At 56.3% G+C, this 14,688-nt stretch overlaps 2 protein-coding genes across 2 annotated transcripts in view; one reads left to right on the forward strand and one right to left on the reverse strand.

Annotated features, from left to right (window-relative positions):
- The window catches only part of LOC108639294 (class I histocompatibility antigen, F10 alpha chain-like), a gene marked incomplete at its 5' end in the record, with an annotated part of 9,100 nt that extends 2,302 nt beyond the window's left edge, over positions 1-6,798 (forward strand). The window contains one exon of the mRNA XM_029958952.1: positions 6,595-6,798. Coding sequence (XP_029814812.1) covers positions 6,595-6,798 — 204 coding nt within the window. The remainder of the gene's footprint in view (positions 1-6,594) is intronic.
- A 270-nt stretch (positions 6,799-7,068) lies between these two features.
- On the reverse strand, positions 7,069-12,499 carry LOC108639296 (class I histocompatibility antigen, F10 alpha chain-like). Its single transcript, XM_029958953.1, has 7 exons — positions 12,424-12,499; positions 10,641-10,904; positions 10,120-10,395; positions 9,641-9,913; positions 9,336-9,525; positions 9,184-9,216; positions 7,069-8,871 (listed from the first exon to the last, which is right to left on the reverse strand). The coding sequence occupies exons 1-5, from the start codon at positions 12,497-12,499 to the stop codon at positions 9,347-9,349; spliced, it is 1,068 nt and encodes a 355-aa protein (XP_029814813.1). The 3' UTR covers positions 7,069-8,871; positions 9,184-9,216; positions 9,336-9,346.
- Between the last annotated feature and the right edge of the window lie 2,189 nt (positions 12,500-14,688).

A 14,688-nucleotide genomic window follows, 5' to 3' on the forward strand; every position in this document is an offset into this window, starting at 1 on the left:
GTTCCTCCTCTCTGTGGGCTCTGCAGCTGGATCCATCCTGTGGGATGGGCACAGGGACATGGTGACTCTGTGCCTCGCTCTCATCCTGGCAGGAATCGCCCCCTGAGCGATCCTCGGTTACGATTCCAGAGGTGCCAAAAATAAAAGCCATCCCTGGTGTCACTCCAGTTCTCCAGGGCTGTTTCTCTTTCATCCCCTCCAAGGGATCCCTCAGGAAAAGAACCTGTTGCGGTGGCTCCGCGTGTTGTGACACGGGCTCTGACAGCGTGGGGAACTGGGGGGACACGGAGGTTGGGGGGTCTGGCAGGACACTCTGCCCGAATAAAGCCTAAAATCCGGTCAGAGAACCCAAACAACCCAAGCTGTCTGTGCTGAGCTCCCACTGGTGCCAAGGGGCTGCTTTTAGTGTTGGGTTGTGCTAAAACCAGCCTGGTTCGCCCACTGCAAACACCCCCCCTGTTTTTGGAAGCAGGATTTGACTGATAAGCTGCTGGCTGGCCTGCAGAAATGGGACTGGCAATCAAACTCTTTGTAACTATGAAAGCCCAGCCCAACTTTCACGTGGCAGATTCTTCCACAGACTTTCCTGGAGTGTGCAGAGCTTGTCCCATGGAGCAGGGAGGCCTCTTCATGGTTACTCAGGGGTTAAATTGCACACGGAGTTACATCAATCCCCACTAATGTTTGGTTCTTTTTGCCAGTTTTGATACAATTTGGTACAATTGCTTTGCTAGAATTGCTTTGATACAGGGCACTATTTTATGCTATATTATACTCTACTGGTAGGTTTGTAGCATTTATACTGTGTAGTAAATTATTCTGGTTAAGATCTTTCCTCTGTACACTTGTCTGTTCATTTGTCATAAATAATAAATAACTTTATATAAATATATCTGGTTTGCCATCATTAAAAGCTGATTCAATCACATCTCTGTCTTTCCTTAAATCCTTTGTTAATATAATCCGAGGCTGAGATTGGATCCAGCCGCCCCCAGGCTCCTCTCGGAGCAGGAGTTTAGAAAGCCAGGGAGTCCTTTCTGCACCTCGAGACTCAACAGCAGGACTTCTCTAATGAACTTTGTCTCAAAGCCTTCCACTCCCACCCACAACAATTTGGTGTAGTCAGCAGGATGGCAAATGATTTTGAGAAACAGACAAAAGGCTTAACCGAATATTTATGGAGGCACAGTCACACATTAACACTGATGGTCGTTGGCCAGTGGATAACTGGTAGGAGTGGGAAAATATGCAAGAAAAATGTAGAAAATATATTTAGTGGGGTGACAAAATGAAATCAGAAGAGATGTAATGCATAATGAAACTTTACAAGATCCACAGGCCCTGAGGAGACTGGTCCCTATGTGGGCAGAACTCCTGCATGACACGGTAAACCATGCAAGGCTCAGGGACTGGGAAAATCATGCTGTGGAACACACCAAAAGGAGCCGAAAAACTGAACTGTGAGAACCTCCTGAAAGACAGGGGAGGACTGTAAAGCATAACCCACCCGAGAGAAGAGAAAAATCAAACCCCTCTGTTCACTCACGAGAACAACGGAACAAACTGCAGAAAATAAATTAGGCAAAAGCACAATTTGAACTCCATCTGGCCACTTCTGTAAGGGATAATAAAAGTGTTTTTATAAATACATCAATAGCAAAAGGAGAGGCAAAGAAAACCTCCATTCTTTGCTGAACATGGGGTTTGGAGGAACATAATTACCAAAGATGAGGAAAAGGCTGAGGTATTTAACACCTTCTTGGCCTCAGTTTTCAACAGTAAGACAGGTTGTCCTCAGGACAAGTGGCCTCTGGAGCTGGTAGACAGAGACAGGAGGCTGAACAGCCCCCCTGTAATCCAGGAGGGAACAGTCAGTGACCTGCTGAGCCACTTGGATCCTCACAAGTCTATGAGACCAGACGGGATCCACCCAAGGCTGATGAGGAGCTGGCAGAAGAGCTCGCCAAGCCGCTCTCCATCATTTACCAACAGCCCTGGCTCACTGGGGAGGTCCCAGATATTTGGAAGTTGGGGAATGTCACACCCATCCACAAAAAGGGCTGCAAGAAGGACCTGAGAAACTCCAGGCCTGTCAGCCTGAGCTCAGTGCCTGGCAAGGTTCTGGAGCAGATCATCCTCAGTGCAGTCCCACAGCACCTACAGGATGGACAAGGGATCAGACCCAGCCAGCAGGGGTTTAGGAGGGGCAGGTCCTGTCTGACCAACCTGATCTCCTTTTATGATCAGGTGACCCACCTGGTGGATGAGGGGAAGGTGTGGATGTGTCTGTCTGGACTTCAGCAAAGCCTTGGACACCATCTCCCATGGCACACTCCTGGAAAAGGCTTGGACAGGGGCACTCTGTGCTGGGTTAGGAACTGGCTGGAGATCCAGGCCCAGAGACTGGTGGGAATGGTGCTGCATCCAGTTGGGATCCGGTCACCAGTGGTGCTCCCCAGGGATCAGTGTTGGGCCCAGTCCTGTTTAATATCTTTATTGATGATTTAGATGAGGGGATTGAGTCCACCATTAGCAAATTTGCAGCTGACACCAGCTGGGGGGTGTGTTGATGTGCTGGAAGGCAGGAGGGCTCTGCAGAGGGACCTGGCCAAGCTGGATCCATGGGCTGATTCCAAGGGATGAGGTTCCAGCAGGCCAAGGGCCGGGTCCTGCCCTTTGGCCACAAGAAGCCCTGGCAGCCCCCCGGGCTGGGGCCAGAGTGGCTGGAGAGCAGGCAGGCAGAAAGGGAGCTGGGAGTGGGGATGGACAGGAAGCTGAACAAGAGGCAGAGTGTGGCCAGGTGGCCAAGAGGGCCAGTGGATCCTGGCCTGGCTCCATAGGGCTGACATTGGGTTTGGAGACATAACAGATCTAGTAATGGTTGCAGCAGAATGTGCCATAGAAAGTTTCTGTGTAACCAAGCTGCCAAGCAAAGAAACAATAAAGGAAGGAACTTGTGGTTAACAGAAGCATCAAAGCAGGCAAAGGTGGGGTGTTACAAAGAATCACAGAATGTGCTGAGTTGGAAGGAACCCATGAGGATCAGCGAGTCCAACCCTTGGACCCTGCGACCATCCCCATCTCACACCATGGGCCTGAGAGGATCATCCAAACACTTCTTGAGCTCTGTCAGCCTTGGTGCTGTGCCCACTGCCCTGGGGAGCCTGGTCAGTGCCCAACCACCCTCTGGGGGAACAACTTCTTTCTAATATCCAACCTAAGCCTCCCATGACCCAACTCCAGGCCATTCCCTCAGTCCTGTCCCTGGTCCCCCCAGAGCAGAGCTCAGGGCCTGCCCCTCCTCTGCCCCTCCCCAGGAAGTTGGACCTGCACTGAGGTCTCCCCTCAGTCTCCTCTTCTCCAGCTGAACACACCAAGTGCCTGGTACAGACCGTTCAGAGGCTGTAACGAGGTTCTTTTAGAGGATTACTTTGAAAGCGAGATTAAGGCACAAAACTCCAAATGGTCTCAAACAGACAATTAACTTTATTTGTAACAATAAGTTAAAACAGTAAAAGCGGGGGGGGGGGGGGGGGAGGAAGGAAAGGGAGAGATAAGGAAAGATAAGGAAAAGGAAAGGCTAACAAAAGGAGAAAAAGGAAAGTGCAAAAAGGTTCCCACCACCAGTGAGAGAACCAGGTGTAGTCAGCCTCAGGCAGTCAGGGAAGGACCGCTGGAGAGAAGCAGGTGTTGAGCAGACTGGATCCAAGGCAAACAGGAGACGCAGGCAGGTGGGACACGAGCAGGACGGAGGCAGGCGAGACGGAGGCAAAGCAGGACGGAGCGAGGAGCGGGGCCAGCAGCCAGCACGGGACCCTGGGCAACACCGACTGGGCTGGACAGGACCACAAAGCTGGGCACTGCCTTGGATACCCCCGGTGGGCGCTCCCTGGCCAGCTTGGCTCCGGGCAGACTTTTCCACGGTGTCGATTGGTGGAGCTGCTGCTATCCAGTGAAACAGGAGGCCAGGCCCAAAAGAGTTAACTGAGAAATTTGGGCCTGCTAACCAGCTATTACCATCTGTATGATGTGTACTCGTTCTGTTCTACCTACTGGACCAAAACTTAAAAGAATGGTAAAAGAATCATAGAATAGGCCTAGAGGTAATAAAGATGCAGTAGGATAAGGTAGACATTTGAATAGAAGAAACAGGCTGGGAGCCAAGGCCTTCTCCAAGCGTCAGTGAGCGGGTCGAGGACAATAGAAGAGAAGGGAGGTCAGGCCGAGGAAGATGAGAATTAGCCCCCAGACCCATGGGAGGAAGATCGGATCTACCACCAAAATTGAGGGCCAAGAGAAGGACTGCCCCAAGCCCCTCCTGAGTTCCACCTATACTCTGCCTGTTATTAATATGTATAGATAGATGTTGTAAGCACTTGAATATGCATTTAATCATATACGAAAATTGTATAAAAACTGCTGATTTTGTGTGAAGCCTTTGAGCAAGTTTTTCCAGCAATGGCTGGCTTGCTCCCAGCGCTGTCAATAAATACCTTTGCTGCTCAAAGATCAAAAGGACTCTGGGCAGTTTATTATACCGGATTTTTCGGATTCACCAGGCAGGCTGGCTCTGCCAAGGCGGGAAAATGTAACACCTTTCTGTTGGAGACTCTCCAGGGGTTCCAGCGAGCAGTCCACAATGTCCCCCTGGGTCGATGAAGGCAGCCCTGCTAAAGGCTAAAGTTGATGTCCACCACTTTGTTCAGTCACTGGGCTCCGGGGGGCTCCTGGTAGCCTGAAAAACTTAGTTTGGCACGTACCTCAGCTGATGGCAATAGCCCAATTACTTATTGTTCATTACACCAGTCAATGTAAAAACAAAGAAGCAAGTCAGAGATGGAACAATCTCTTACAGAGCCTCACAAGCAGCAGTTGCAGGGCAGCAGGGACCTGACCTGAGCTGCCTTTGGTGCCCAGGAACTGCCCCCACACAGCCCCTCTCCTGCCCAAGGGACCACCAGAACAGGGGGAGCCCAAAGGACTGGACTGGAGGAATTCAACGGGGATTTTGGGGCCATTTTATGGACATTTTGCAGGGGCGGTGCATAGAGTAAGGGAACAAGACCTGTGTGTTACACAAAGAATGGGAAGGAGGTGGTGAGGGCTGAAGTTGTATTGAGTCCTGTGGGGCCTGGGCATGATGGGACTGGTGTGGAATAAGGGCTGGAATGTGCTGGTTTGGGGCGGGTGGAGGTAATTTTCTCTGCAGAGGCTGGAGTGGGACTGTGTTTGGGTGTGTGCTGAACACAGGGCTGAGAAGAGAGAGAAGGTTTTGTCAGTGCTGAGCTCACTCAGAGCCAAGGCCTTTCCTGTCCCTTGTATGGACACGCTGGGGAGGGGCTGGGGGCATGTTGGAGGTTGGGAGGGGACACAGGCAGGACAGGTGACCCCAACTGCCCCAGGGGATATTCCAGACCATGTGACATCATGCTCAGTGTATAAAGTGGGGGAGAGAAGGAGGAAGTGGGGGGACATTTGGAGTGATGGAGTTTGTCTTCCCAAGTCACCATTCTGTGGGATGGGATCTTGTTCTCCTGGAGGTGCTGAACACCTGCTGCCCATGGGAAGTAGAGGATGAATTCCCTGTTTTGCTTTGCCCGTCTGTGCAGCTTTTGCTTGTCCTTATTAAACTCTATCTCATCCCCTCCCAGTTCTCTCCCCAGTCCTGCTGGTGGGTGAGTGAGGAGTGGCTGGGGGGGCTTGGGGCTGGATGGGGTGAAACCACAACAGCCTTTGTTGGTGTCCAAGGTGGGGCTGGGAGCATTGGAGATCCTGACAGGTGGGACTGGGACATGCTGCTGGAATTTACAGCTGCTGGTGCTGTCTGGGGCTCCTGGCTGTGTGTCAGAGTCTGGTGCTCCTTAGTGGCTGTTTGTTGCTGTCGCTGCTGCTGAGCTGCTCAGCTCTGATCACCTCACTGTGCTGTGCCTGGGAATGCTGGACAACAGCCCTGGCGATGTGCCCGGGCTGACAGGAGGCCTGGGAATTGCTGCTGCACTGGACAGGCAGTGTGAAGTTGAGCTGAAGGGCCTGTGACCTGTGGACGAGTCCAGGATGGAGCAGAGACCCCCCTGCAGCCCAGGGAGGAGCCCACGCCGGAGCAGGGGGTGCCCAAAGGAGGCCGAGAGCCCGTGGGAAGGCCCTGCAGAGCCGCGGAGAGAGGAGCCCACGCGGAACAGGCTCCTGCAGGACTTGTGACCCCGTGGGGACCCAGGTGGAGCCAACCTGTTCCCGAGGACTGTTCTCCCGGCAGTAACCCACGCTGGGACGGAGCAGACACGGCTCCGCTCTACCCCACACCTGCGGAGCAGACACGGACTCCACTCTACCCAACCTGACGGAGCAGACCACGGGACTCCGCTCTACCCACAGGACAGAGCAGACGGACTCCACGTCTACCCCACCACCTGACGAGCAGACACGACTCCTCCGCGAAGCGGAGGGACGAAATAGAGGATAAAGTGAAGTCCGTGAAGGAGGGAGGGGTGGGGGAAGGTGTTTTATTAGGATTCGTTTGACTTCTCACCCTTCTGCTCGGATCTGAGCGGTTCCCGATCCCATCAATGTCCACCAGTCGGGTCTTTGTGCCCCCAGCGCCGATCGGGCAATGCCCTATTCCTGCCCCCCGGCCCGGGCCCGCGCCACAAAATGGCGCGCGGCAGAGCTCGAGTTCCCGCCATCGATTGGTGCTGTGCCCCGTCACCCTCGCCCTCCGCCGCGCTCATCTGGTCAACTCGGGCGGGCATCCCCCCCTCCTCCTGCCGGGCCGGCAGCGGCGCAAGCGCCCGACGGCGCTGAGCCGGCGCGGAGCTTCGGGGGCGCCTCGCGCGGTGGGACCTCGCGTCGTCCTGGCCGGGGCTCGGCCGGGGGGCCCCCTTTCCCCGTGCCTGCGGGAGGGGGCCCGGATAAGGGGGGGGGGGGGGCCCCGGGGGGAAAAAAAAAAGGCGCCGCGGGAAGCGGTCTGCGGGCTCGGCCCCCCGTGTCCCCTCCCCAGGGACCGCTGAGGGAGCGGTGATTCAAAGAAATCCTTAAACAATATGTAAAAGCACACTTTTTATTTCCGGCCGGGGCAATGCAAAGGGGTTTCGTCCCCCCGTGCATTCCACTGAGGAAAGAAACACAACAGCTTTTATCCATTTGGAAGGAGTAAGTTTCAAAAATTACCTATCATATACACTCTTTGAGAATTGGTACGAAGTCTGCCTTATCTAAATAGACATTCAGTTACCTATCCCTATTTTTATTATTATAGAGTAGTTACATAAAGCTTTATCATTTCAAGCGCTGTTTTTCCCCCACCCCTCTCCTGTCTCCCTCACAATGCTATGTGCTAAAAGCCTTTGTTTTCCCACTTTCCCTGTCAGTCCCTTATTTCTTTACTTCCCCTTTATCTTAACTGCCCACAATTTGGGCTATTTGCAAGCAGTTACAATTCTGCAAAGTCACACTTCATGCTAACATGGCTAAATTTTTATTTTCTTTTGTCTTGTCTCTATTTCAGCGGCTGCCCGCGGGCTCCTCCTTCCCGCTGAGCCCCGGCGGGCTCGGAACGAGTTTGTGCCTCGGCCTTGGCCGCAAACATCGCGTTCGTTCCCCGGGCTGCGACAAGCCGACAGTGACACACTCGAGAGACACACTGAGTCGTTATTACTCCAGAGCTGGGTGCCCGGTGCTGTTTCACAAGTCAAGCACCAACTCGCAAAGCTTTTTATACTATTTATGCATTTCAGCAAACAAAGCAAAACAAGCTTGCAAGCAGCTGTGAGACATTAAAGCTCGACAGAACACTTGCTGGTTTAGACTCAGCTGCTTTCCCTCCTGCAGGTTCTTGGAGAGACGGGGTGGTCTCAGGTGGATCTGAAGGGCCGTCCAGCACCTTGGGGGGTGACTGGGGGAGAGGGGGATGGGGGGAGGGCTGAGAGTAAAAACACCTCCCAGCTGTGCAAGTCCTTGGGAGGACACCTTTCCAGGTGTGGTGGTGCATTCCCACCCCCCCCAGGCCTCCCTGTGATCTGAGAAATGCTCCTTAGGCCTCAGCCTTGATGAACAGCCCTGGGCTGAGCTGCTCAGAAACACTCTCTGCTCCCAGGAACTGGTGCTGTCTAACCAGCTCCTGCTGCTTATTAAAGCAGCCTCAGAAATTTATTATTTTTCTTGCCTGAAGAACAATCCCAGTGGAATCCTATTTTTGTTCTCCAACTTTCAGAGAAAGTCACAGACCTGAATTGGGGCCAGGATGGACAATTCCAGTGCCTCAAGCCCCCTCTGTAGGGGCCCCATAACCAGCAGTGCTGAGTGAGACCCTTGGAGCTCTCTGGGGCCACAGCAGCTGCAGGGACTCTGCTCCAGCACGGGCTTCCCACGGGCTCACATCCTTCTTTTTAGGCATCTCCCTGCTCCGGTGTGGGCTCCTCCTTGGGCTGCAGGGGAATCTCAGCCCCTGAGCCTGGAGCACCTCCTCCCCCTCCTTCTGCACTGCCCTGGGGGTCTGCAGAGCTGTTCCTGTCCCCTGTTCCCACTCTGCTCTTCTCTGCACCCAATTCCATCTGCACAAGGACTTTTTCCTCCTTCAGTATGTTCTCCCCACGGCGTCACTGCCATCTCTGATGGTCTCGGCCTTGGCCAGTGGTGAGTGTGTCATGGAGTCGCTGGAATTTGCTCTGCTGGACGTGGGGGAAGGATATTTTCACACCAAAATGAAAGCATTGAAATAGCTGTGATTCTTGGCTTTCAAACATGGGAAAATGGGAAGATGATCCATTCAGAAGAGACATGGCAGGGCTGGGGTGGGTGGGAGCAGTGGGACGAGCTCAGCTGGTAGCTCTTGGATTTCCCTTGCTCTGGGTCCATGGATCACTCAGGTGGTGATTCCTGCTGGGATGAGAGTGGGTCATGGTGGCACCCTGTCCCTGTCCCCATCCCGCCGGATGGACCCAGCTGTGGAGCCCATGGAGAGCAGGAGCTGGTCAAGAATTCCACCTGATCCCACTCCATCCATCTCACACCAATCCCTCTCCATCCATCCCACCTGATCCTGCTCCAAAATCCAGCCCGGATCCTGCTCCACAATTCCACCTGATAGCAATTTGGAATCCTGCCCTGATCCTGAATCCCTCCCTGGTCCCACTCCATTCACCCTGCCCCAATCCCCCTCTGGAATCCCACCCTGATCCCACTCCATACCTGCGGTCAAGCTGTTGGTTCACATGTCTATTCCTGCAGTAAGAGAAGATCCATGAGATTCCATCATGGATTACACACCGGGATGAACCCCAGGATCCATCGTGGGATGCACACGGAGGGGATCCAGAGCTGGATCCACCATTGGAACTCACCAGTTGCCATGTTATATCCCTTCCTCTCCCTCTTTCCTATGGAAATGAAGTGGGATTGGGACCCGTGGCACAAGATCCCTGGATCGGAGCTTCCAGACGCCAAATCTCATGAGGATGAGGATGATGATGATGGCAGTGATGATGGACACAGCGACCAGCACCAGGATGAAATTCCATCCGGATTCCAGCTCTGGGAAGCGCAGGATGATGAGGAGGGGGAGGGGAAACTGGAACCCCCATCCCACTGCTCCGCATCCCCAAATTCCTCATTTCCCAATTCCCACATTCCCCGTTCCCAGCCTCACCCCAGGCGAAGATCCCGGGCTCCGGCATTCCGGCGTGCTCCACCCGGCACCGGTACTGCTCCCGCTCCCCCGGCAGCGCCTCGATCCTGGCCCAGCTGTGGAAGGTGCCGTCGCTGTTGGGAACGATCCCGCCCCACTCCGTCTCCTGATCCCGCAGTTCATCCCCCTTCAGCCAGTTGATCCCGATGATCCCGGGGTAGAATCCGTACGCGTGGCAGGACAACGTCAGGATCCCATGTTCCTCCTTCCCGGACACATGGACGTCAGGGGGCTCTGGAATGGGATAATGGTGGGATCTATACATGGAATTCCCAAGGGAATGGGACAGCAATGAGATCCACCCACAGAACTCCCATAAGAATAGGATGAGGATGAGATGCATAAACAGAATTCCCATGGGAATTCCTGTATTCCCAAATTCTGCCTTCCCAAATCCCACATTCCCAAGTTCCCCATTCCCATGGGAATTCTGCCCCCACCTTTTCGCTCCAGCGCCTCCTGCCCATACTGGACGTGTTTCTGGAGCGCTTCCGGGCAGATGTGCTCCAGGTAATTTGTCAACCTCTCCACCATGGTCCCGTCAGATTCCCAGCGCCTCTTGGTGATCTGGGCAGCACCATCAGCCGCCACAAAGCTCCTGGATCCCAGCTCAAAGGAAAGGAAATCCTGCCCGTCGAAGCCTTGCCGAAAGGATCCACGGACGTTCCCATCAGACAGGAGCTCACAGTTGAAATCCCGCTGCAGCGTGTGGAGACCTGGGGGATGGAATCGGACCCACAGAGACCCGTGGAAGTGTGTCCCAGCCCCACAGGGCCCCATTCCAGCCCTATGGAGTCCCATAGTCTGATGAAGATCCACAGATCCCGTCCCAGTCCCTTGGAGCCCCACAGATCCCCATCCCAGCCCCACAGATCCACATCCCAGCCCCACAGATCCCCATCCCAGCCCCAGAGATCCACATCCCAGCCTCACAGATCCTTCCCTGGCTCCCCCCACTCACCCCCGCTCTGGTTGTACCGGATCTGCAGCATCTTCAGGTGGGCGGGGTCCTCGTGCTGGTACATCTTGCTGATCCAGGTCTCCGTATCCCAATATCCCGGCTCAGCTCCAGCCGCCATCCACAGAGTCCGTGGCTCCACCCGGCCCAGCTCGCTGCTGTAGCTCGCGAAGGGAATCCCGTCCACATATCCCACCCCCACGTACTGGGGGAGCCCCGGGCTGGGCTCCGACACCACCACTCGCAGGTAACGCAGGGAGTGGAGAACTGGGGGGACATGGACATTTGGGGGGTCTGGGGAGGCCCAAGGTGAGAGACTGGGGGGCTGAGGGGGCTCACTGGTAAAGGAAAGGGGGAACTGGGAGAGCTGAGAGAGCCAGAAAGGGGCTTGGGGGGCCCAGGGTCAAGGAAAGAGGGATGCAGGGATGAGCAGAGGTGGGATAGGGGGCTTCAGCGGGTCCCTGTGCCCAGGAAAGGGGGGCCCCAGTGCTGGGGAAAAAGGGATCATGGGGTGAGGAAACCCAGGATGTCAGGGAACGGGGGGTCACAGGGGTCCCCTGCATTCCGGAAAAGGAGGGCTTGGGGCTGGAAAAGGCAGGAATGGGGCTCCAGGGGGTCCCAGGGTGAAGGAAAAGGAGGTGTTTGGGAGAGGCTGGATGGCCAGGAAGGGGATGCAGGGGGGTACTGGTGCAGAATAAGGGGGAGTAGGGGGGCCCCAGTGCACAGGAATAGAGGTTCAGGGGGGTCTTGCTGCTACATAAGGGGGTGTAGGAGGGTCCCTGCGCCCAGGAAAGCGGATGCAGGGGGGTCCCAGTGCCCAACAGGAGCATAGAGAGGGTCCCAGTCCCAGATAAGGGGTTCAGGGGGATCTGGGTGCTGAATAAGAGGGTGCAGGAGGGTCCCCATGCCCAGGAATGGAGGTCTGGGGGGTCCCAGGGTCAAGGAAAGGGGGTGAGGGCACTAGGAGAGGCAGGATGGAGGTTCAGAGGGGTCCTGTGCCCAGGAAAGGGGGGGTACAGTGGTCCCCAGTGTTGAGGAAAGTGGGGTTTGAGAGCTGGGAAAGGCAGGAATGGGGGGCCAGGTCGTCCCAGTATCGAGGAAAGGGGGGGTCATGGGATGGGGAGACCCAGGATGGCCGGGAATGGGGGTCCCAGGAGTCTTTGGTGTAGAAGAAATGGGGGGCTGTGGGCTGGGAAAGGCAGGAATGGGAGTCAGGGGGTCTTAGGGTCAAGCAAAAGGTGTCTAGGAGAGATGGGATGGCTGGGAAAAGGGGTGCAGGGCAATACTGGTGCAGGATAGGGGGGCCCAGGGGGGCGCTGGTGCTGGGGAAGGGGGATTTCAAGGGGTCTCAGAGTTAAGGAAAGGGGAGGCAGGGGCTCGGAGAGGGGGGATGGGTGGTCCAGGGGGTCCCTCTGCCAAGGAAAGGAGGGTCCTGCTGCTCCCAGTGTCGAGGAAAGGGTGGTCACGGGGTGGGAAACCCAACATGGCCAGGAATGGGGGTCCTGGAGGTCCGCGGTGCTGCGGAAAAGAAGGGCTGGGGGCTGGGAAAGGAGGGAATGGGGATCCAGGGGGTCTCAAGCTCAGGGAAAAGGGGTTCAGGTGGGTCCCGGTGCCGGATAAGGGGGTGCAGGGGGGTCCCTGCGCACAGGAACGGGGGTTTCAGGTGGTCCCGGTGCTGGATAAGGGGATTCAAGGGGGACCCAGTGCCCAGGAATGGGGGTTCAGGGGGGCTCCCGTGCCCGGAAGTGGCGGTCCAGGAGCTCCCGGTTCCGAGGGCCCCACTTACCCTCCGCCGCCCCCGCCGGGGTCCTCAGGAGCCCCAGGACCCCCAGGAGCGCCCCCAGACCCAGCGCCGGAGCCATCGCGCTGCTCCGCTGGCCCCGCCCACAGCCCGGGCCCCGCCCACAGAGCCGCCTCCGGCCCCGCGATTGGCGCCGCTATTTCCTGACCGCCAATGGCAGCACGATCTGCTCGTGACGTCATCGGTCGCTAAGCAGATCCTGGTCGCGCAGTTTGGGAGGCGGAAGCGAATCGAGGGAGCGCGGGGGGCGGGGCGGGGGAATTCTGGGAATTCTCCTGGGGATTCCCCTTGGGGCCCCTCCGGGCACCCCCTGGACCCTCCTCGCCCCCTGCGGACCCTCCTCAGCCCATGTACTGTGGGACCTCCGGCCGGGCGTTGAGCTGACTCGCGGGCCCTGCTCGCTTAACTCGGCCTTAACCCGTTGGTTCGGGGCCAAGCGGCGGGAAGCGCCGGGATCTGCGGGATCCCGCGGGGGCGGCGGGGGAATCTCCCCTTGCCGTGCCCTCCCCGCGCAGCCCCCACTGCCCCCCGCAGACCCTCCTCAGCCCTCCTGGATACTGCGTTCCAGAGCTGAGAGGGCTCACTGGTAAAGGAAAGGGGAAACTGGGAGAGCTGGGAGAGCCAGAAAGGGGCTTGGGGGTCCCAGGGTCAAGGAAAGAGGGATGCAGGGATGAGGAGAGGTGAGATGGGGGGCTCCAGGGGGTCCCTGTGCCCAGAAAAGGGGGGTCCAAGGAGCCCCAGTGCTGGGGAAAGGGGAGTCATGGGGTGGGTCCTGGAGGTCCTCAGAGTAGAGAAAAAGAGGGGCTGGGGGCTGGAAAAGGCAGAAATGAGGCTCCGGGTTCCCAGGGTCAAGGAAAAGAGGGGCTGGAAGAGGTGGGATTATGGGAAAAGGGGATGTGGGGGGCTATTGGAGCATGATAAGGGTGTCCAGGAGGGTTCTGGAGCCAGGTATGGGGTGCAGGGGGGTCCCTATGTATGGGAATGGGTGTTCAGGTGGTCCCAGTGCTGGATGAGGTGTGTCAGGGACATCCTGCTGCCCAGGAGTAGGGATTCAGGGGGGTCCTGGTACAGGGTAAGGGGTCCTCGTGCCTGGAAATGGAGGTTCAAGGGGGTCCTGGTACCCAGGAATGGGAGTTCAGGGGGGCCTCCTTCCCCAGAATGGGGGTTCAGGGGGTCCCCGTGCCCAGGAATGAGGGTCCAGGGGGGTTCCAGGGCTGGATAAGGGGATGTAGGCAGGTCTCTGTGCCAGGGAAGGGATGCAGAGGAGTCCCCTTTCCGGGAATGGGGATTCAGAGGATGCCGGTGCTGGATAAGGGGGTTTGTGGGGGTCCTGATGTTGGGGGAGGAGGCACAGGGGGGTCCCCGTGCCCAGGAATGGGGGTTCAGGGCAGTACCCGTGCTTGGGAATGAGCATTCAGGGGGGCCCCTTCCCGAGAATGGGGGCTCAGGAGAGTTCCAGTGCCCAGGGAAGAGGGTTCATGGGGTCCTGGGGATGGATAAGGGGGTTCAGGGAGGTGCTCATGTCAGGGAAGGGGTGCAGGAGAGTCCTCTTCCCGGGAATGGGAGTTCAGGGGGTTTCCTATTCTCGGGAAGGGGGGTTCACTTCCCAGGAATGGCAGTTCAGGAGGGCCCAGTTCCAAGGGTCCCACTTACCTTTCGTTGCCCCCCCTGGGTCCCCCAGGAGCCCCAGGAGCCCCAGGAGTGCCCCGAGAGCCAGCGCCGGAGCCATCGTGCTGCTCCGCTGCATTTGGGAAATATCCCTTCCTCAAATTACCCTATTTTGGTCACAAGCCTAAAAAAACCAGTTTCTTCTTCTGGAATGCTTCCCAGCTCTGTGGTCTGGCCAAGATACACCTTATCAGTAGTGCTCAGGCCCACATGGTTTTGTCTCAGGACTAAGATATCCACTTGCACGCAGCTATGGGTGGATACAGGACTAAGCCCTGTTTGGTAAAGCTGAAGGAATTCACAAGACTTAAACTCTGTGTCATGGGTTGACCCTGGCTGGATGCCAGGTACCCACTAAAGCCACTCTCACACTCCTTCTGCAACTGGACAGAGGAGAGAAAAAAAACAGCTGAGGATTCATGAGTTGAGATAAGAGCTGGGAGAGGTCAGTGACTGATCACCTTCACAGGCAAAACAGACTCCAAGTGGGGATGTTACCTAAATTTATTACTGACAGGATAAGACCCAAAGAGTGAGAAACAAAACAATCTTAAAAACACCTTCCCCCCACCCCTCCTTCCA

Source organism: Manacus vitellinus, unplaced genomic scaffold (genome assembly GCF_001715985.3).
Source record: "Manacus vitellinus isolate BGI_N305 unplaced genomic scaffold, ASM171598v3 scaffold_183_pilon, whole genome shotgun sequence".
In the NCBI taxonomy this organism is placed as follows: domain Eukaryota; kingdom Metazoa; phylum Chordata; class Aves; order Passeriformes; family Pipridae; genus Manacus; species Manacus vitellinus.

Coding starts and splice junctions, on each gene's coding strand:
- LOC108639296 (XM_029958953.1), bottom strand. CDS start 12,499: ATGGCTCCGGCGCTGGGTCTGGGGGCGCTCCTGGGGGTCCTGGGGCTC. Junction 10,905..12,423: donor CCCGGCGGGGGCGGCGGAGG/GTAAGTGGGGCC, acceptor ATGTCCCCCCAG/TTCTCCACTCCCTGCGTTAC. Junction 10,396..10,640: donor CCGGTACAACCAGAGCGGGG/GTGAGTGGGGGG, acceptor TCCATCCCCCAG/GTCTCCACACGCTGCAGCGG.